Source organism: Biomphalaria glabrata, chromosome 11 (assembly GCF_947242115.1).
Source record: "Biomphalaria glabrata chromosome 11, xgBioGlab47.1, whole genome shotgun sequence".
NCBI lineage: Eukaryota > Metazoa > Mollusca > Gastropoda > Planorbidae > Biomphalaria > Biomphalaria glabrata.
In genome coordinates this window covers 16,843,739-16,866,713 of record NC_074721.1, presented here as the reverse complement: position 1 = coordinate 16,866,713, position 22,975 = coordinate 16,843,739, and the positions used below count along the sequence as shown (strand labels likewise).

At 33.0% G+C, this 22,975-nt stretch overlaps 1 protein-coding gene across 6 annotated transcripts in view; it reads left to right on the top strand.

Moving 5' to 3' along the window:
* Positions 1 to 8,356: 8,356 nt before the first annotated feature.
* The window catches only part of LOC106051824 (V-type proton ATPase 116 kDa subunit a 1-like), a 25,790-nt gene continuing 11,171 nt past the window's right edge, over positions 8,357 to 22,975 (top strand). For 2 of the 6 annotated variants that reach the window (XM_056003724.1, XM_056003722.1), the window contains exons 1-16: positions 8,381 to 8,482; positions 10,854 to 10,945; positions 13,040 to 13,228; positions 13,379 to 13,457; positions 13,557 to 13,654; positions 13,780 to 13,908; positions 18,147 to 18,253; positions 18,507 to 18,633; positions 18,986 to 19,068; positions 19,173 to 19,266; positions 20,287 to 20,499; positions 20,686 to 20,836; positions 21,006 to 21,145; positions 21,263 to 21,399; positions 21,519 to 21,621; positions 21,891 to 22,009. In XM_056003724.1, the coding sequence (XP_055859699.1) occupies positions 13,112 to 13,228; positions 13,379 to 13,457; positions 13,557 to 13,654; positions 13,780 to 13,908; positions 18,147 to 18,253; positions 18,507 to 18,633; positions 18,986 to 19,068; positions 19,173 to 19,266; positions 20,287 to 20,499; positions 20,686 to 20,836; positions 21,006 to 21,145; positions 21,263 to 21,399; positions 21,519 to 21,621; positions 21,891 to 22,009 (1,697 nt within the window). In that variant the 5' untranslated portion in view covers positions 8,381 to 8,482; positions 10,854 to 10,945; positions 13,040 to 13,111. Of the gene's footprint in view, positions 8,483 to 8,642; positions 8,660 to 10,853; positions 10,946 to 13,039; positions 13,229 to 13,378; positions 13,458 to 13,556; positions 13,655 to 13,779; positions 13,909 to 18,146; positions 18,254 to 18,506; positions 18,634 to 18,985; positions 19,069 to 19,172; positions 19,267 to 20,286; positions 20,500 to 20,685; positions 20,837 to 21,005; positions 21,146 to 21,262; positions 21,400 to 21,518; positions 21,622 to 21,890; positions 22,010 to 22,975 lie in introns of those variants that run through there. The other 4 variants (XM_056003721.1, XM_056003718.1, XM_056003720.1 and 1 more) reach the window with 4 other exon arrangements.

Below are 22,975 nucleotides of genomic sequence, written 5' to 3'. Positions count from 1 at the left end.
TTTTTTTTTATAAATGCATTTAAAAAGCAATCCCGAAGAGACCCCCTTCTTTCTTCCCCCAACTTTTTCAAATGGTCCAAACAAGTGAAAGGATCATATCATATTTAAAAAGCTAAAATCATGAAATTGCACAAAATAAAAACATTTTGTAAAAAAATTGCATCGCGCAGATTTATTATTGTTAGCCTAGATCTATTAAATATTTAAATACAAAACTCAAACTAATTGATACAAATACACTTAATATAAACTATTTTTTTTTAAAGTATTTTTTGTTTTTCTTCTTATCCTAGTGTCTATCAAAGTATCATTTATGAAATGTTTTTTATGTTTTGGATAAGTGTTTCATTAGACCTTTTTGTTCTCTTCTGTTCTGAAGTCTAACAACCAATCCCAACATGTATTAGAATGTGAAAGTTAATAGTGTTAAAATTTTTTTTTGTCACATCATATCTGGAACCAATTTAAGAATTGGGTTAAAAAACATTGATTTAAAAAAAAAAAAAAAATATGCTACGGTTTTTCTTGGACTAATCTATTGTATAGGCCCCTATCTTAATGTGTCAATAATATTCAGTGGTTTTATAGCCCTAGGAACTTTATAGTTCATAAGTTTCAACTTTTATTTGCAAGTCATAGGATAATATAAAACTTTGTCGCAAATATAAATGCCAAAGTTTTACATTTTAAAAAAGTGATCATATTTTAAAATTGTAAAAAGAAAATTAATTAACCCAAATATTTGTTCTCGACGCATTTCCCCAACCTTTACTCAATGAGGTTTTACTAGTGTATAAGTAACTTTGGGACTACAACTCACAATTTATACTTCAATCTTAAAGTTTACAAAAAATTTGTGTAGAATCTAAATTCTTGTTTTATCAGGTAGGCCCCTACAATGAATAATCGTGCAAAGTTTCAATTGATCCGAGAATGGGAAGTGGGAGAAATTTTCCAACTTTTTACCAGACAGACAGAGTGAGTTGATACAAGCTCTGTTAAAAGAAGATGATTGCGTCCAGGGACCCCCCCCCCCCCAGGATTTTTTGCTGGGGGGGGGGGGGTAGTTGCCACCTATGGCTCAAAAACGTAGCTTCAATTTTCTTGTTACAGAGAATACAAGTGCCCCACTCCCTATGCGATATTAAGTGTACTGTAAATACCTGTTTCATGAAATTAAAAAAACAACAACACGTAAACAAGTGAACAAAATGTTTACTGTACACGTTGTTAAGTTTATCCCGGTCGTAAACAAGTGAACAAAATGTTTACTGTACACGTTGTTAAGTTTATCCCGGTCGTAAACAAGTGAACAAAATGTTTACTGTACACGTTGTTAAGTTTATCCCGGTCGTAAACAAGTGAACAAAATGTTTACTGTACACGTTGTTAAGTTTATCCCGGTCGTAAACAAGTGAACAAAATATTTACTGTACACGTTGTTAAGTTTATCCCGGTCGTAAACAAGTGAACAAAATGTTTACTGTACACGTTGTTAAGTTTATCCCGGTCGTAAACAAGTGAACAAAATATTTACTGTACACGTTGTTAAGTTTATCCCGGTCATAAACAAGTGAACAAAATGTTTACTGTACACGTTGTTAAGTTTATCCCGGTCGTAAACAAGTGAACAAAATATTTACTGTACACGTTGTTAAGTTTATCCCGGTCGATCAAACAAAACTGCAAAAAGTTTACCGTGGCTGCCGAAACTGTCATCAAATGAATTGCTTCTCTTGGCGATGAACAGGGTGGCGCTTATCGTGCACGGTGATAAAAGTCTTCTTAATGTGGCAGCTCTTGCATACTTTTTGGATAATGACAAAACAGGCTGAACTGAGCATTTTTATTGCTCGAAAAACAAGATGTTAATGAAGATTCTAACCAATCAAGATAAGTGATGTAGTAACTTCCAAAATTTAGTTTTTGCTCGGTGTGTCTGTCCGACTGTGTTGAATGCAAATTCTCGGCATCACCAACTCTATACCATGCTTGCCTGCCAGCAATATTGCCTTACTCAAGATGCCAGCACGGAAGTGTTCCTCATCATAGTCTAGTTCAGGGGCGTACTAGGTGTCAAAATCGGCCCAGGCGTTTCTCTACAATTAAGCCCACAAATTGTATATCATGTTGAGCATTCAAATTTAGGTCTACCTATCCTCAAAATCATTGTTAAGTTTGATAATGTATCGATAACTGTTCGCATGCTCTATATCTACATAAGACATATATGCCCTTATGTTGCCTTAGAATCGCTGTGTACGATGAAGCCTACTAGTTGTCTACGGATGTAGGCTATTACATCATATGGAGTAGATTCTGTAAAATATTTTTTTTAACATGACGCTCAGATAGTCACTTTTATAAAAAAGAATATTATAAACCTTTAACAATTTCATACGTGTCATCCATGCGGGCCCTTTCGTTGGCCCTACCGGTCCATTTGGCGATTCGGGTACTGGCCCACCGGGTAATTGCCCTCAACCCCTTATAGCCAGTCTGCCCCTGGTCAAGTTGGTTTTTGACTATGCCAATGGGACTGCCGATGCTTTTAAGTGTCAACTATGTTAGTTGGGCATACAGCAACATCTAGGAAATGGTTCAAGAACAGATGAATAATTGACGGCAATGAAAAGACAAATCAAAAACACATGAGAAGCAGGCACTGATTATAGATGTGCAATTTGTCTGGTTTCATTTGCAGTCGTTATTTTTTAGATCCCCCAAACAGTCAAAAGATCTTGTCGAAGTTGTGACTTAAAATGCGAATGGATTCATTTTTCTTAGTCCATTATGTTTCACACAAAAGAGATAAATTTAGCACCAAAGCTCTCTTTGGGACAGTGCGGAAGAAATATAGTCCTCTTCTTGATGACGCCAGCAGCATTACGTATATCTGAAACGTCATTGAGGCCATTGCTGTGAGACGCGCAACGGACAAAGGTTGCTTACCAGTGATGCCCTACCTAAGTCAACCTGCGGCCATTTTAATTTCCAACACTCGGCTCGCGGGCCACATAGATCTAAATGTGGACGAAAAGTTACAAAAAAAAAACAAAAAAAAAAACAAAAAAAAACAAGATTACAAAGAGAGTTTGTGTTATCATCATCATTTCTAGTAAATTACTTTCTTATTTTAAAATCCTAAACAACCTATTTTCGATATTTAAAAAAAAAAGTCATTTGACATACATTTGTTTTAAGTTGAAAATACGGAACGATTTGATATCGATAATTAAACTATAGTGACGCATTGTCAAAGAATATAAGTGTAATATGTCAATGTCAATCATTTGACATAGTTTAATTTTTTTATATAACAATTTCCGGAACAACTTTATAGTTAATGAAATATAAGTCAGTACAGAGATTTTCATTAAGCATTTTATAGGGCTATTTAGGCTACATAGCAAAACAATTCTACTTGTAATAATTATGTAGAAATTAGCAAAGAGGAGACAACAAATAAATTATTTTTTTAAAATATGGATACCTAATGTATCATACGAATGCTAAATAGAAAATAAAAAATTAATTTGATACAAAATTTTGGCTAGCACGTAAATTTATATCCTCGGTCAGGTCGAAGCGGTCACTGTTAAGCCTTGGTGTAAACATGCACCTCAGTATGCCAAGCAGATAAAAAAAAAAAAAAAAGTTATTCAAACTACAAAATGTTACCAATAGGAAAAATAAAGTACTAATTAGCAATGCGACAACTAATACGAGAAATTTAAATATTAATATCCAATTACTCTTCCAATTAGGCCTACTAGATAGAAAGAACAAAAAATACAAAGATCCGACAGCTCTGACTAATAGTCACAACTTTGTCGTTTCCATAAAAGTTAATAGATATATTATAATAAATAAATAATCAAAATGTACTTGTGTTTCATGTAAGATAATCCATTAGTATGTGACTTCAGCTTAGATAATTCACAAAAATAGTAAAGTCGCTGAAAAAGAAATATAACTTAAGTGATCATATGTAGAAGGTTCTTCAAAGATAATGAGCAGTACAATCCACGATAGCTTAAATAAAAAGCTCAATACATTAGTGGTATTATTTGCTTGGATTTAGGTGTACCACAATTTGCTACTGTATGAGGACAGTGAACAAATATATAGGTGAGTCTAATCGACGTAAACCTCGATGATCGAAGACTTGCATATCAGATTCTGGGTCGAGTTGACATGCAGGCACGTCAGTTCCGGCTACAGTATCTCTATGGTTGTCTTATTTTCACCCACACAAGCATTATGGCAGTCTCTGCAGATGATGTCGCTCAGTACTTGATGAAATGGGCGCCCGCAGGGGGGTGCCAAGGGGTGCACTTGCACACCCCCCCCCCCCCCGGATTCTGGGCAGCCAAATTCTAGCCATTTTTTGCACCATCAGATCAATCAAAATCAAAGGTACAGTTGCAGTAGACTAGCCTTGGCTGACAAGGAATTGATGGCTGACTATGTTCGTGCACCCTTCTGAATTCCTACTAACCAACTTTTAGCCAGTTTTTTACACCTTCAAATTCATTAAATTCTGATAGGAAGCAACTTAACATTTGGTGCTTCCACTGAAATAAAGTTGATAAGGATAAACTATTATTGTAATAAACTAGAATAGGCTAATCTGTAGTTCATGTCCGACCGGGTCAGGGTTTTCACTTGCACACTATTATAGTTATTATACTTAGTAAAGGCCTAGAATATGATTAAAGATTTCTTTTGGGGGGGGTTTGGAGGACAAATCCTTGCCAGCTGTCTATCGATTTGATATATGTACAGGTTTCTTTAAACAAGATTGAAGAGTGCAGTCATCTTGGTAAATATCTTGCTCAATAAAATAGCAGATAAAAGAAATATAAGAAAGTTCTCCCCATGCCATCTGAGTCAAAACGTTGATTTGTAGCAAAGGAGCACTGAACAGCATGAATAAACTGCGTTTTCTTGATATTAATAATAATTGATAATAAGTATGGCTTTTATATAGCGCTACTTTCATGCTTATAGCATGCTCAGAGCGCTTTGGTCCAATCTCAGTTGTGGACCAGTGGGGGGGGGGGGAGGTGGTATCTAGAAGGTTTTCCGTGCTGCCTTTAGGCGCTCAGTAAACACAACTCTGCCAGAGTCGGGTGTCGAACCTCGAGCCCCTTTCATAAGTAGCCAAGCCAAGCTAAGTTCAAGCGCCTCTCGACCACGCTTCCCGCCATTTCGGTAATGAAAATGCAGATATCTCTGGCACTGAATTGTTAATGGCGATTGTATTCGAGAAGAATTCATAGGTTTTGTCACTGTTGTTAACAGAGACGCAGTGCCTGAGTCTAACGTCATTGTCAGCAAATACATTATATACAGTCTAGACATTGACAAACTACTCGGCCAAGGCTACGATGGCTGCCCCCGTGATGGGTAGCATTCAGTAGGCTACTGTGTTCAGGCTTGGATTCGTGAAAAATATATATCCAAAAGCAGACCTTGTCCGTTGCTCGTCCCACAAACTTAAACTTGTTATCATTAACCTGAATTAAGTTTCAGATATATAATACGTAATGCTGTTGGTGTCATCAAGAAGATTATCTATTTCTTCCGTAACAGTCCCAAGCGATAGCGATGGTGCTAAATAAACCTTTTTTGAATGAGACACTATGGACAGAGAAACACGAATTAATTCCCGCTTTAAGTCACAACTTTGAGAAGATCTTTGTTTTAAAATAACGATTGCAAGTGAAACCAGACAATCTGCATATGTGTAATCAGTGCCTGCTTCTCATGTGTTTCTATTTGTCTTTTAATTGTCGTCAATTATTCACACATTCTTGAACCAGTTTCCGTGATGTTGCAGTCTGTCCATCAGCACAAGCGGCCGCTCAACAGCACATCAGCAATCACATTAATGACATAATCAAAAAACCAACTTGACCATGCTCAGGAACACTTCAGGCATGACATCCTGAGTAAGGTGACACTGCTGGCAGACAAACTTGGTAATGAGTTGGTTCTGCCAAGACTTTGCAGTCAACAGATACACAGAGCAAAAACCACATGTATGCATTTTTGGATTATTACAGAACTCGACTTTACATTCCGTATCTTGATTCGTTAGTTTCTTCATTAACGTCTCGCTTTTCAAGCAATAATAATGCTCAGTTTTTTTTTATTTCATGAAACAAGTATTTACAGTGAACTTAATATCACATAGGTATGGGGGGGGGGGGGGGGGCGAGGGGGCACCAATTCTTTTCTTTAATATTCTCTTTAATAAAAAAGTTCAAGCTACGACTTTGAGCAATAGGTGTAAACTTGCACCCTCCTGCAAAAAATCCTGCGGGCGCCCATGCTTGATCAACAAAGATTGGAGCATTGACCTTGTTATACGATCAATAAATGCGTTAAGTCCAAATTGGTAGATGAGGGACTTAAGTTATTGGTAAAGTGCGTTTCTTGTAGATTATTTCTTTGCATGAAGTATTAAGACAAATACAGTTCATTATTCATTCGTACAGCAGGTTTTAAACACTGACATGGTGAATATAAAATGGTCAAATGATTCTCTTTTAACTTCTGGATATTGCTTTACTGTATTAATAGTAAAACATGTGTGACACATTATAATAGTTGCATGTGTAAAGGTCACGGTAACTTCAGGTCAACCCGTGAACAAATTCAAAACTTCGGCGCTATGTGACGTCCTGCGGCTAGACTTTTAGACTGGCTTTACTTGTTTATAGCTTAATGTCGTGTTGACTGATTGTACATAAAATAGTGAATCTAGCTCTGGTAACAATTTGAGGTTCAAGCTATAATGTCGAAAAGTCACCCGTGAAAAATACTTGATAGACTTCACGATCTTAATGGCGAAAAAAGTTCCTCCGTGTTCTCAGTGTGCTCTAAAATGTCAACAATTATTAGATGACACACATACAAATATAGATTGCTTTGCATCCAACTTTAGTAGACAAATAGCTGACCGGACGAAGCCCCCAAATGTCGGGTTCCTTTTTGTTGCTTGGCTCGTTAGGGGGTTACGTAAATAACAATAAAGTAATACTAGATTAAATTCAACTTGAACTCCATATATCCAAGGGAAAACAGATACAACTTTAATATCCAATAGAGCACAAAATGACAGCCACTCTCAAGAAAATATAAGTACAGGAAAAAAACAACTAACTACCAAATTCATACAAGGAAAACTCACATTCAAAACCATCACGTGTAGACTGTTCACATTCATGCCTGGGGAAATAAACAAAGGGATATAACTCTTTCATACTAAAATAGTAACAAAGAAACACATTTACTCTCACCATACCTGCCCCTGACAGGTAGCTTTACAATCGACTCATTTTCTGGTATCTTAATTGGTATATATTCCTTCGATCCTCCAATCTCTAGGCGTAGTGACTTCAATTAAGAATGCCGCCTAAGTAATTTTTATATGCCTTTTATATGTTGTTTTTTTATTAAACAGCCACACTTTCTTTAAAAATAATATGTTTGCTTATTATATGTTTCACAAAAAAAAAAAAAAAAGTAAAGGTCTGTTCACTTTTCCTGGTAGGATCAACATGAAGAGAACCTATGTCATAATAATAATAATAATAATAATTTTATTTATAAAGCGCTGTCAACAAACAAAATGTAGGCTCAATGCGCTGTAATAACATTACAAACACAAACACGACAGCTAAAATGACAGTTATCTAAAAAAGTTTTAAACAGATAGGTCTTAATGTTCTTCTTAAAAGTGGTCATAAACGCACTTTTTTTTTTCACATATGTTAAAGATCGTGATACCAGTCCATCGGAGAAAATGTGAAAGCTCTAACGTAGGTAAAGATACATCTTTCAACTTTGTGACAACGTTTCGGTGGGCCGGATGGAACCACATCGCGGGCCGGATTTGGCCCATGGTCCGTATTTTGGGCATGTTTTTTTTTTGAATCCTTGCTTGAACAGTTCTGGAGGCTAGCCATCACGGGGCAGCCATCGTAGCCTTGGCCGAGTAGTTTGGCCATGTCTATATTGTACATAATGTATTCGATGACAATGACGTTCGACACAGACAGTGAGACAAAAAATTAGCTAAAATTTGGCTACTCACAATCCGGAGGGGGGGGGTGCATGAGCACCAGTCCACCTTGCACCCGCACCCCCCTCCCCAGGTGGGCGCGCGTAATGACTAGATAGATACGAGTAGGACGTAATTATAATCTTCACTTTTGAAGTAGCTTCTGTAATGTATAAGATTAGATAGTCTATTAACTAAATCTAGATTGGTAGGCCTATTACCGTGTTTTACCGAGACCAATCATTATAGTTTACCTTTCGGAATTAAGTAGTGTTTTATATAGGTCAGTTAATTGACTAAACTTTTTTCTTGGTAAATTATGCGCAGCAATGGATGTTGGGTTATTTTGTCAACAGCCGTTGCTGGAGAGAATGATTACATGAGTGACGTTGTTAGTCTAGTTTGAAAGTAAGAATTAATTTATTTAACAAATGTATAGGGATGATCTAGACTCTAGTGACCTAGTCTAAAGGCTATCGAATAGTAACCTTTAGCTCTAGACTAGATCTAGAATGTTTCAAAGTAGATTTGGTTTCCAAACTTCATTTCAAGACTTGAATTTAATTTGATGATTCAACGTCTCATGTTTGTTACTTAGTTAGACTAGTTAGACTTACTGAACTTAAACGACTTAGTGAAGTTAGAATCTAGATCAGTAGATCTAGTCTAAGTCTGACTTAGTTAGTCTAATGTTACTGAGTCCTCTGAGTTGATTGAGACTCAGACTGTCTCTGCCTCTAAGTCTCTAAGTAGTCTAAGTGAGTTCACCCAGTCTATAGACTATAGTCACTATAGAGTGACTAATACTATACTAGTCTATAGTTCTTCAATCTTGAGGATCTAGATCTAGACTCTATATAGATCTATCAATCTAGATCTATCTTACTACCTAAATTATTTAAATAGTAATTTATATGATCATCTAAATTATGCTAAATTTACAATATAATGTCAATATTATTGAATATTTATATTTACATGAGTGAGTACATGACTATTCAGACTACATGACAATGTCGACAATGACATGATCTTGACATCTACTGTACTACTGTACTATTGATCTAGATCTAGTTCTAGTCTAGACTACTCAGTCTATACTACTCTAGACTAGGTCACTAGAATCTAGTTATAGATGATCCGATGAGAGTAGACTTCAGTAGATCTATCTTAAGTAATCTAACTATCTAGATCTATAATATTTTTAATACTAGACTAGATTTAGATCTATAAAAGTATATTATTGTCTATATAGAATAGATCTAGATCTATTAACTATTATTACTATTAGGATTAGGTAATTAGTCTATACTATTATTACTATAACTATAATATATACAATATTATATACTAGATCACCTTTTTTAATGTGGGCCCAATGTGGGGAAAAAATTATTACTTTTCTTGTATTTTAACGTTTATTATTAATTTATTAGTAGCTAAAAGTTAGGCAATCCATCACTACCACCACCTATTTTTTTTTTTACAAAAAAAGCACTTTATATGTATATATATCTAGATAGAATATAAATAAAATATAATATTATCTGTCTATAAAGTCTTTATTTAGATCTAGAAGCTAGATCTAATCTAGGCTAGTGGCTAGCCACTAGGCCTAGTCGTAATATTGACTATAGAATCTACACTCCAAAAACTCATACAGTATTGAATATACTAGTAATGTAGTATACTGATCTATAATTCTAGTAGCTAGTAGTAGATTTAGATGTATATTGTAACATTCTTCACTATCCAGGTTCTCTGCAAACTGCACACGACACAACCAATCTAAAGAACTTGATAACTCAGGGCTCCAACGTAACAGTAATAGTTTAATTTTAAATACATCACAGCCAAACTGTACAATAGGCAACAACATTAACACTGACTAAACAAAAACCTTGCCTCTGTTCCGAACTGACTTCACACACTGTGCTGGTTCTGTATTCGCCTCGTACTGGTCACATTTGGAGGTAACCTGAAGTGTCTTGACTCTAACACATTCGCTTCTTATATAGCGTCCCTACAGGCCTTCTAGAATCGGATGGAACGTCGCTTGACCACTGGTTGATCACATTCGCTGTGACTTGCATGCGTAATATTTACAGCACGTGTCATTGCCGAACTGGCGTGTACTGTCACTCATCATGGTTGACTGCTCGCCTAGCGCTGGCCTAGGGCGATTTGCATAGTCTAATACACACACAGCACTACCCCCATCTGTGTCACCACCAGGTTTATAACTATATCATCTCCTCATCTAGACTCTCTCTAGAGACTAGATTTAGGGTGAAAACTATATCATTCTGAATGTTGAACACTGGGTTCACTAGTTGAGAATGTAAAATCAGAGTGGGATAGAGCTAGATATTTAGAGCCCTGCTCCTAAGTTTGTTTGGATCAGACAATAGATTTTATGACTGGAGAATCTATTATTTTCAGACTTATAAATTTCTAGATCTATAGTATTCTATAGACTATGCGTCTACATCTACTATCTATAAATTCTGGGCCTGATAATAGAGAGTAAAAAGACATCTGTACATGCTATGCTGCATTTTATTATTTATCTAGATCTATGTATCTACTTTGTAAACTGTCATTATTATTTTATTATCTTTTTTTGACTATGTAGAAAAAATATTCAGCATTTACTTTCATTGTTAATAGTATTGTATGTGTACCGTGTTGGAGCCTATAATTTCATTCAATGTATTAAGCCTATAATGATGGCATAATTCCCTCAAAAAAGTAACGATTTGTTCACTTTTTCTGGTAGATACGACATTCAAGAGTCCCATTTCATAAACACATTATTGTTAAAGGGCATGGTACGAATCCATCAGAGAAAATATAAGGACCGTAACATAGGTAAAGAGACATTTTTCAACCTTTCTTTTTGGAATGGGGTATTTTGTACACTTTGTGCGAATATTTTGGAGGACTGGATGGAACCTATTACATTATTCTTGCTATTATGCACCACAGTTGTATGATAATTAATGGTAATCAATGATTAATATTCATTATTATTAATTTTGCTGGAGAAGCCTAAATAAACAAGCTCAGGTATAATAATAATCTATATTATGTATCATCTATCTCATTTTAATCCAAAACATTTACAATACTGGTGGTAAACTTTTCCTTAAGATAATTATTTTTAGTCATGGACATAGATTAATTGTCCATTGTTTTTTAAGGTTAACACTCACAACACAAAACTATAATAAAAATACAATAAAAACAAATCATGAAGCTAAACTTATGAGTGAAATTTTGATAAATAACTATAATATCCTAACCCAACAAAGTAAAAAAGTTAACATTAAGCCTATGCTCTGTAGTTAGTCATTGTTGCTCTGGTTCACTAATTGACTATGCATTAGCAGTAAGTTTATTTGTAAATTTGTCTTTAGTTCTATTTCTTATACAGTTTTCCATTTATATGTTGTTTTCATCCCATAAAATCTCAATTATTAACTCAATACACATGTTTTTAATGATTTTATTTCTAATTAAAAGGAAGAGGTAAGAGGGTAAAAAAATAAACCCTGAAGATGGCCTTATATAGTTCTTTCAGGAAAAAAAAAGGTTGCAAAAATGCAAAAAAATGCATTTGGCTTGTACTTCTGCTACCTTATTACTGATAATTCATTTTAAAAAGAAAAAAAAGAATTTTTTTTTATAGAAGAGTAAATATAGAACATAATTCTTTTATACTCATTTTAATAAGAGTAAACATTAGAGGTGCTTTATAGTGCTATGAAAATTATTTATTTTGTATGTATGTGTGTACATGCTATATATATGAGTTTAATTATTTATTGGAAATCTAATTCTCATGAGGGATTTTATTATGGTTCCTCTGTTATCACTACAGCAGTGTTACACTTTATTAGCAAAAAAACCTTTTCCATCCAAAAAGTGAAATAGTTTATAATATATTTGATAAAATAAAGCTTTTTCCATCCAAAAAGTGAAAAAGTTTATAATATATTTGATAAAGTAAAAAGAAATCTAATTCTCATGAGGGATTTTATTATGGTTCATCTGTTATCACTACAGCAGTGTTACTCTTTATTAGCAAAAAAACTTTTCCATCCAAAAAGTGAAGTAGTTTATGATATATTTGATAAGATAAAACTATTAAATGAAAATATTAAGGAAGCTAGGAGGGAATGGTGTAGTTTTTACCTAAATGCATGCATTGAATATCAATATTCAAAAACTGTATCTATGGCTAATGTTATCTCGCATATCTTATAAATGAACTAATTAATTTTCTTCTATTAAAAATGTGTTCTAAGCAGTAAAGGTTTTTGGTACATTTTTATTTAAAAGATGATGTAACAAGTATTTAAATTATAAGTTGTTGTTGTAGCAGGCTTACATTTTAATATGTACTAACTCACTTAAAAATAAAAGTATGGAGAGAACTATTGCTTAGAATGAAGCTAGGTGTAGACAGTTTGACATTAGAATGCTAGGTTTCTGTCAATTTTGAAGTATTGCTGACATGATCATGTGATACACATAAGGATTTCAAGAGCAGAGAACTCATGTTCACCTGACAATGACCCCTCAAGAGCAGACTAATCTTGTTACTTTCTTTTTATAAGTCGTCATTAATTGGACATTCTTGATTTGGATATTTATATTTTATATAAAACAATAGCAGTTAAATGTTTACATCCTGAAACTGTTTACAGTATATATCATTTGTTTAGACTGTTTAATCTTAGTCATCTTGTCATATGATGTTTTGTTTTATGATGGGGAAAAACTTTATATTCATGATTTACCATTCCATTTGCAACATGATAATTACTTCACTACTTCTCTAACTTGATTTTTTTCTTGTAGGTATGTAGATTTTTAGAAAGAGCTTTCAATCTTCTTTTTTTTTTCCACATTTATTGATGAGTTTTTTAATATTATATTTCTTTTTTATTTTTCACACAGGTATCCAAACACAAATTACTTGAGATTGAAAGTCACTAAATTAGAATTATAACTACATAATAGCTTGTAAGCATGGATTCCCTGCTCCGCAGTGAGAAAATGACCTTGTGTCAAATGTTTCTTCAGTCAGAAGCAGCCTATACATGTGTCTCAGAGCTGGGAGAGTTGGGATTAGTCCAGTTCAGAGATGTAAGTTTGTATAATGATATTCTCTTTCTGGGGGTACATCGTTTTAATTAAAGAAATGTGAATCCTTTTTTCTTTTTAATTTTTATCCAACTTGTTTCTGTCAATAAACTAAATATATTTAAAATTTTATTTAAAAAAACAACTTTGTAGCTGAATCCAGATGTCAATGCTTTTCAAAGAAAATTTGTCAATGAAATTCGTCGATGTGAGGAAATGGAAAGAAAACTGAGTAAGTATTTTGTTGCTTATCAAATTAGTTTAAAATTTACAAAACTCATTTTTGAATTCATTAGAGTGATGTGGTTTTTTTTTTTTACTATTTTTACAGGATTTCTTGAGAAAGAAATCAATAAAGATGGTATACCAATGTTGAACACTGGAGATAACCCTGATGCACCAGCAGCAAGGGAAATGATTGATCTTGAGGTATCAAGTAGACTTCTAATAATTTTTTTTAAAGTCAATTATGTTTTGTGTTGTCACTATGATCTGTAAACATTCTCATATAAATATTTTAATTTATTGAATAAAACTGCTTTGGAAAATTACAGACCACTTTTGAGAAGTTAGAGAATGAGATGAAGGAAGTCAACTCCAACTCTGAAGCCCTGAAACGTAACTTCCTGGAGTTAACAGAACTCAAGCACATTCTCAGAAAAACACAAACCTTTTTTGATGAGGTTAGTTGGCATATACACAAAAAGCAACAACAAAAAAACTATTAAAAAAAATAAAAAGTTATTTATTATAGAACAAATATTATTGTTCTTTTATAAGGACAGATTTTATACTAGATATTTAAACATTTATTCTTTTGAGATTAAAAAGAAATGAGTTTTGCCACTAGGCTTTTCAAATTTAGAATCTATTGGTAAGCTGTTTGAAAGTCTTTAATTTAGCACTTTGTGTACAGCCTCAATCAGTAGAAATAATACTGTTGATAAAACGCACAATACCAAACAAAATTGACATTTTGTTAAACTTGATATTCTTTTTGTTTTTATCTTCAATAATGGCACCATCTGTATCGTCTGGTGATGTACCCATTCCTTGCTATCGGTGGGTTGGAGTTTTGTTTTACTTGTATTCATCTTACCTACCTTCAGCATCATTTTGCAAAGTAGTTAGCTTTGATGTCTTTCTTTTTTTTACTGTGTATTTCACACTGTGTTTGATTGTGTTTACATTGTTAGTTTGTTTTGGCCTTTTGTTCTCATATTAATACTATTGTATATTTAAAGGCTTTTTAACATTGTAGAAATTATTAATCTCACAAACATAGATTTTTTTTTCATTAAACAATAGAGAAAAAAAATACTTTTAATATAAAAACACACTTTAGAATTATTTTTTTTACTTATTTCACCAAGATCTGATCTAAACTTGATTAAAATGTTAGAAAAACATTCTGCAACATTTCCTGATTGATGGAATACTTAAAAGAAAAGAATATTATTTCTTTTCAATTGTTGAGCTGTTTTCTGTAAACTTTACAGTTACAACAGAGTGTCAACAAAAACATTATTTTGCTCTTAAATCAGTCTTAAATTTACCAGATATCTTTATACAAAATAAATTTCAGATCGCTTTCACAATCACTTTCACGACTCATTTAGTTATTTATTTACAAACATATTAAGTGCTAGGTACTTGCTCATTTTTATTTTTTTTTGTGACAAATATTAGAAACATATTAGGCGTGAGGTACATGGTTTGGCCTCATTCAGCTAATTCTATCACTTTGTAATGTGTGTGTTTGTGTTAATTTTGTAAGTCATTTTAGTGGGTTTTATTGCATGAGTAGCTTGTGTTAGAATGTTGTATCTTGTTTTTATTTTGTAGGTCGCATAAATATAGTTTAATGGACATTGGATATTTGTAACTTAAGAATGTAAATGTAGGTGAACATCCATTATGTTCATTTAGCAGCAGAAATATAAAAACATAAGTCACATGTGTCACTTTGTATTAACAAGAGAAGTTTGGTGAGCTGGTAAAAATTGTTACATTTCATTAGGATTTTTTAAAAAGTTAGTGAGGGTTTAATTTTTTAGTCTTATTTTTTTTTGTTACAGTTACAAGTAAACTATTGTGATAGATTGTTATGAAATTGATTTCAACATATTGAGTTGAAATACAATAAAAACCATTGTCCACTGAAATGCTGAATGTTCACTACTTTTCTGACTAGAAAGTACTTAAGCTTCATCCTTTTTGTATTGCATCATGTGACTCTTGTTGTTGACTTGATTTGACTTCCAAATTTGTGAAGTAATTTCATTTTGATTTCCTAGTGCTGCCAGTGAAGTGTACAAGTCTGTGTAACACATTTATATTCAGGTTAATTGATTTACCTTAGAGACTTGCTTGATTAGCATAATGAAGGTGACCTTGTAGCAGTAGTATGATAAACACTTGTGTTTTGCTGAAGGTTTAGTTCATATATATTTCAGATAAATGGCAGTGTGCCATATTGAAAGAAAACACTTTGTTTATAATCTTAGGGTTGCTGTAGTTTCTATTAGTCACACTAGGGATCATTTCTTAGTGAATTAAAAGACACTTTAAAAAAAATCATTCTGGTTTTTTTTTAAAATGCATAGCTTTTACCCTTCACTGACTTTTAAACCAAAAGATTTGTAATATTGGATTCTCTTCCCTTTGTTAAACAATAAGGCTAATTAAAGATAATTAGTTGTTGTTGTTTAGGCTTATAAGTGTAAAAGTTTTTAGTTTTGGTTTATTAGTGTAATGTTTTTTTCTTTTTTTCTGTTTTTAGTTTGTACTTGTAATGTTGTTGTTTTTGTAGTTAAATCTTGATAATGATTATGTATTAAGATCAGTTTTACTTAGAGATCATGCTCATAATGTATGGGCAGTTAAGTAAATGAAGTTTTGAAAGTTTACTGAAAAATTAGTCTTTATGTTCCTCAACCAGTCAATGGTTCTCATAAGTGAGTCCGGATAATGTTTAAATCACTTGACCCACGTAATTATTTCTTCTTCCCTTCTTATCTCACAAAAAAAAAAAAACAACAACAATAAAGCTATATTTCATTGCCCAGTTTATTGTACAAGTTATTAATGATTGCAAAGGGCCTGTTTGAAACTAGGGACAATGATTCTTCAATGTTTGCTCATCCAAGTTGTGTGGCTGAATCCTGTGAACTCCAAGGGGATCATAGGGTCTCAACCACACCGCTCCACCTAACTCGGTTCTGAGCAGCTTTCTTCACCTGCTCCCATGTCATTCCAATATGCTCAACTTCACTGATATCTGACTTCGTGCAGGTTTCTTTGGCCTGCCCACTTTACCCTTTCCTTGTGTATTCCAATCAAGTACATACCATGCTACATTTATAGATGTTTTTTGCAGGATATGTCCTATCCAGCTCCACTTTCACTTTTTGATATCTTGGGCTATGGGTTTTTGCCTATTTCTCTCCCACAAGTTAACAGTAGTTATCTTTTCCTAAAATTGTGCATTAGAATTAAATTACTTTCTAATATCATTGGAGCTCAATTTAATTTACATCTGGTACTTAAGCTCGTAAAGTATCATGTCTTATTATTTTTAAACTCAGTTTCCTGACTTCAGTATTGTTTAAAATGATAGATACATTATAAAAAATTCTAATCTTGAGCTTATATTATTCTGTTTCTTAAATTCATAATAAATTCATGATAAAATTAGTTCAGAATAAAAATAAATCGTTGGTTGTAAAGAAGATAATTTCATAGAAAATCATTTTTTTAAAAAGCAAAAATGAATTAAAAGTTTTTTCAATAGCAATTTTTTTTTTTTTTTTTTTTTTTTTGTGTAATGAAAAAATTATGACTTTTTGTTTTTGAAAGAGAACCATATTAGGAGTAAAAGTAAGCTGCTTTCAAGAATGGCAAAAACCTGTTTTGATAATTAAAAGTCTTAGTTGATTCAATAAATGTGTTGATAAATAAACAAGAAAGAAGTGTAAGGGAACTAAGTATATGAATGGTGTGTATGGGCTATTGCAAGACATAGACATCATTAGGAATCTCCTTCAAAATCATAGACAAGAATGTTGACAATTAGGATAACATTGCAAGAATTTTTAAAAGAACTTAAAACTAATGTTAGAATCATAGCAACAACCCATGCAAGAAAAGGTTGACATTTTAATGATATCTTGTCATAATTAACTTAATTTAATTTGAAATAATTTTGTTTATATCTTCTGGTTAACATTAAAAGTCAAAAATATTTAGTAAAAGTTTCAACATTGCATTTAGAAGTTTGCATCACTTTTAATTAACCCATTTAGCAGAAGTATTTCAGTCTGGCATTAGATTGTACCTACTTGAATAGTATTTAGCTAGTTCTGTTTTTAAACATTTAGTCTTTTGTTTTATTATAGTTCTGTTTAACTATTCATACTGGTGACTGGACAACATTGGCATTGTGAACACTATTTCATTTCTATTTGAAGTATTTAAGACATTGTGTATTATCTCCTATCTATCTAAAGCTGTGCACATTTGTAATGAAATTTGTTGCTGTGTTGCATTGGCACTTTTATACTTTTTAAATGCCTTTTACAAGCAATGATTTGGAACAAATGATTTGTATATACAATGTTGTTATGTTATTTTTTTAACTTAAACAAAATTTACAATCATATTCCAAGTAATGTTGATCTAAATGTTAATATGAATACAACCAAAATCAATTCTTTAGTTTTTTAAAGAGTCTTTAAGTAGACGCATGAGTTGATTGGTGTTGTTTGTTACTTGAAATGATGAGTATTATGCAAGACACTTGTTTAGCTTGTAGATGACATTAAAAAGACATTGATGTTAGACTAGTTGATTATGTCTTATTTGTCTGTTTTCAATTACCAGTTTTAACAATGGTGTTTTTTTTTTTTCATTGTTCTCCTAGGCATTGTTCCATCATCAGGCCCTGCATGACCCGAGTATGACAGAAGAGAGGATTGGTTTGTTAGGAGATGAACAGACAGTCAGACCTGGACAAACAATGAGATTAGGGTCAGTGGCTAACATAGCTCAACACCAAAATTATATTATTTGTTTAGTATTAATGCATTACACAACTTGATAGTTGTTTATGCAATGTACTTTTACAGTTTGCACTATTTTATGCATTTATTTCATTAATTATTAAAGTATTTCTAAACTTTTAGTATAAATAAATTTATCTTTAAATGGTTATGAGAAAAACAATTTTAAGGTTTAAACTTAAGATAAATTTGTTGACACCATAATTTGTTTTTACCACCAGATTTGTTGCGGGTGTAATTTTAAGAGAAAGAATACCATCCTTTGAAGTGATGTTGTGGCGTATCTGCCGAGGCAATGTCTTTCTAAGGCAGGCAGAGATTGACTCTCCCATGGAAGATCCAGTCACAGTAAGTTGTATTCTTATATCTTTGAACTAAAGTTGGTCTGGTGATGACAAACATTTTGGACTCTCTATTGAAGATAAATGACTTTAGAAAATATATTTTAATCATCATTTTAGAAATTGTCTGTATGCACATATTTATTAAGCAGAATATATATGTTTTATAGCTTTCTTTATATTGTTTGATCATAAGAAGCTAAAGTAAATTTATATAGTGCTATTCTTAGTTTAAGAAGGAAATTTAGACACTTCAAATGTCCAGGTGTAGTCAATATTCTAAGGTTTATCTGTTGTGACTGTGTTTATGTGGCTTCTTTGATATGGTTTTAGTGTAATTCTTTTCGTTTCTTTCAAAGGGAGACAATGTGCACAAGTCTGTTTTTATCATTTTCTTCCAAGGAGAACAACTGAAAGCTCGAATTAAAAAGATTTGTGAGGGGTAAGTCATTTGTACAAATCTTTTCTCTAAATTTGTTGTTTTGTTTATTAATATTTATATCTAATTAAGCTGAAGCTAAAACTAACTTATTGTCTTGTATTTAGATATCGAGCAACTCTGTACCCCTGTCCTGAAACTCAAACAGAAAGAAGAGAAATGGCTATTGGTGTTATGACAAGAATTGAAGATCTAAATACAGTAAGTTATTAAGGCTGGCATTTTAGTGCAACATCTTCAGACTATTAAACTAGAAATACAGAAATAGATTTTTGAATTGATGCAATAATATTGTAGTAGTAGTAACATTTTCATGTTAATTTCTTGCATTCAATCCCTCACCATAGCAGCTCGAAGAAGCTGTAACTCATTGTTAAGCAGCTTAAAGCAACAAACTTTATTAATATGGCTCCTTCTGTCTCCGAAGACAATGGATGTGCCCAGATGAGTCACTGGTTTTGTTTTAGTCTTAACGGGGCAGAATCTGGTGTGACTATTCAAGCCAATTCTGGAGTGGCAGAGTATGCCGATTTTGTGCATGTATATGCATCTGTTTTAGGGCTAACTGATAGGACAGCGTTCTTTCTTTTGCTCATAGTGAGGTTCTACCAGCACACAAAGTCTTGTCTCCATGCTATCCTGTCTTGGGCCATCTTTTCTCACACACTTTCATTGATGCCTGTGGCTCTCTTGTCTTGCTTTGCAGACATCTCTATAGATTAGTCTTGGGTGGCCCTTGGGTCTGACTCTCTCTGCTAGCTTAGCATATATGACGTCTTTAGGGATTCTTCCATTTGGCTTGCAGGTAACATGTCCTATCCAATATAGTCTTCTCTGTGTCAGAAGAGTATAGATGCTGTGCATATTTACCAGTTTCAAAACATCCTGGTTGGAGACATGATCCCTCCATGAGATTTACATTATGTGGCACAGGCAGGGTAAATGAAGTCTATTCAATATATGCTCTTGATGCATGTATGTTGACCAGCTCTCACTGCCATAAAGAAGATTGCTCACAACACAGGCATTGTAGACTAGGATTTTGGTTGCCATGATCAATTTGGCAATTTCCCAGACGTACTTGAAGAGTTTTGACATTGCTGCAGAGGCATTTTCTATTCTTTGAGTCAGCTTAGTGAAAGTATATATATGTGTGTGTGTGTATAAAAAAACAAAAAAACTACAAAAAGTAAAAGTCATATTTGATTACAAATCTATTAGGTACTGGGGCAGACTCAGGACCATCGGCACCGTGTCCTTGTGGCAGCTGCCAAGAACATCAAAGTCTGGTTTATCAAAGTTCGCAAGATCAAAGCAATCTACCACACTTTGAACATGTTCAACTTGGATGTCACTCAGAAATGTCTCATTGCTGAATGCTGGTGTCCAGTCTCTGACCTTGACCGTATCCAACATGCACTCAGGAGAGGAACAGTAAGTTTAAACGAAATGTACTGCCAAAAAAAAAAAAAAAGTTGGTAATAGAGATTTTCCTTTTTCTTTAAAAGGTTACTAAATTTTCTATTCTTGGCCATTTTCTTTACACAACTTAAAGTAATAATATGCAAGTACCAGATTTTTTTTTGGTTTTTCTATAATTTGAAATAATAAATATTCCAGGAAAGAAGTGGAAGCAGTGTTCCTTGTATCATCAACCGCATGCAGACACACATGGTTCCACCCACATACAATCGTTGCAATAAATTTACTCAAGGATTTCAAAACATTGTAGATGCTTATGGAGTAGCAGCTTACAGAGAAGTCAATCCTGGTAATTGTAGAGCTTTATTAAACATACCAATAATCTTCTTTCTAAACCTTGTATTTTTCTTTCTGTTTTTATTTTATTTTATTACATACAAATGTAATCTACAGATGTACAAATGTGCCTCTTTCTAAAAAGTGTTTACTTCTTTGAACTTTTGTGTATTCCTCCACAGCTCCTTTCACTTGTATTACCTTCCCCTTTCTGTTTGCTGTGATGTTTGGAGACATGGGCCATGGTTTAATCATGTTTCTGTTTGCTTTGTTCCTGGTCGTGAAAGAGAAGTCTCTGGAATCGAAAAGAAATTCTAATGAGGTGAAGATTTTGTTTGTTTATTTGGATAGAAACGTTCTTTGTGGGCATAATGGAAAATGATGAATATAAAATGTTACAAAACAAAAAGTTGTTATTGTTTTGTTTTTTTAACTCTAGATTTTCCGCACTTTTTTTGGTGGGCGCTACATCATTTTGTTGATGGGAGCATTCTCTGTCTACACTGGATTCATGTACAATGATATTTTTTCCAAGCCACTCAATTTCTTTGGGAGCCAATGGGCAGTAACACATGGGTGAGAGTTTGTGTATAGTGTTTTGTATTCATAGACTGACTAATTACATTTGTGTTTGTTTGTTTTTTATTATGTTTTTGTTTTTTTCTAATTTATTGTAACTGAAATTATTTTTACAGAGATCCACATTACAGTATAGAGGAGCTTTACAGGAATGAAAAGATTGGCTTTGATCCAAATCAAACTTTTTTGGGATCACCTTATCCCATGGGCATAGACCCTGTAGGTGGCTATTTATACTATTTTTTTATGTATTAATTTTTTTTTAACTACTGGAAACTTTCGAAGTTGCAATTATTGTAGCAGTACTCATCCTAGACACTTCAAAAATATGTAATAAAAGTGGAGCAACATTCTCTTGGTATTGAGTTTAGGATATAGTAATATTAAACCTGTAATAGTTCTTTATTGAAATGGGCTCACGTACTGGATTGAAGTATTGAAATGAAACATTTGCTATGTCTTGTTGTTAACCTGTTTTCTCTCTTCAGATCTGGCAGTTTGCCTTCAACAAGATTGCATTTACAAACTCATTGAAGATGAAGATGTCTGTCATCTTGGGAGTCTCTCAAATGTTTTTTGGAATAGCTCTAAGCTATTTTAACCACAGGTATCAGTTGTTTTTTTTTAATTTAAGACACATACATGTAATTAAGTACTGCCAGATATAAAATTTTATGGCTAATGTAAAGTGACTTTTTAGATTTTTTTAATATAAAAATTTACTGCTGCAGGGATAAACAATTGTATATAGAAATACAATATACAAAATATTTTTTTTTAACTCTGTTGGAGTCAAAGTTTTAAAAAAAAAGGATTTTTGGTCCACAAGGCCATCATCAATTATTATCTTATTTGTCCTTTTTTGTTATTGAATTGAATTGACTATAAACTAGTTAAAAAGTACTGCAGTTAGGAAGAGGAGGCAGGACCAATGTGTGGATGTGCTGGTGTCACTTTTTCTCAAAGGGATGGGCAGTACAATAACAAGGGGTTGTGTGTTCTGTCTTCATATATCTGCAGATAAAAATGTCTTGGTATTGCTGTAATGAGATCACAAATATCCTCAGATTTTGTACTATTGCAATGAATGGAAACATGTGCTTAACTACCAGGGTGTTGTTGTTTTTTTGGGGGGAGGGGGGGTAACTAAATTATGCTTTTAGCAATCCACCAATGTAAATCTAGTGGGTTTTTTTTTTCTATCAGTGCTTATTCGAGTCCTTTTTTTATGATTTTTATAAAAATATTTTTTTTTTGCATATGCTCATGTGTTATTCTGTTGTTGTTTTTTGTCTCTGCAACTGTTCTTTATTATACATAACTAATTTCCACACTTTTATGGAATGTCAAATTGAGATTAACTCCTTTTTGGGTAATGGTTAAAGTAAAAGCTTGTTTAACCCATTAGCTCCTCCTACAGTCGGAAACATTTTCTCAATTTTTTTTTTGTTCTTAACCATTGTAGAAAGTTTCTAAAATCCCCTTTTCAATATAATTGCTTAAAACATTTTTAATAAAAGATTTCTTATAGTCTCATTGCAAGCATGATTACAAATCATTGTGGAGATAGAAT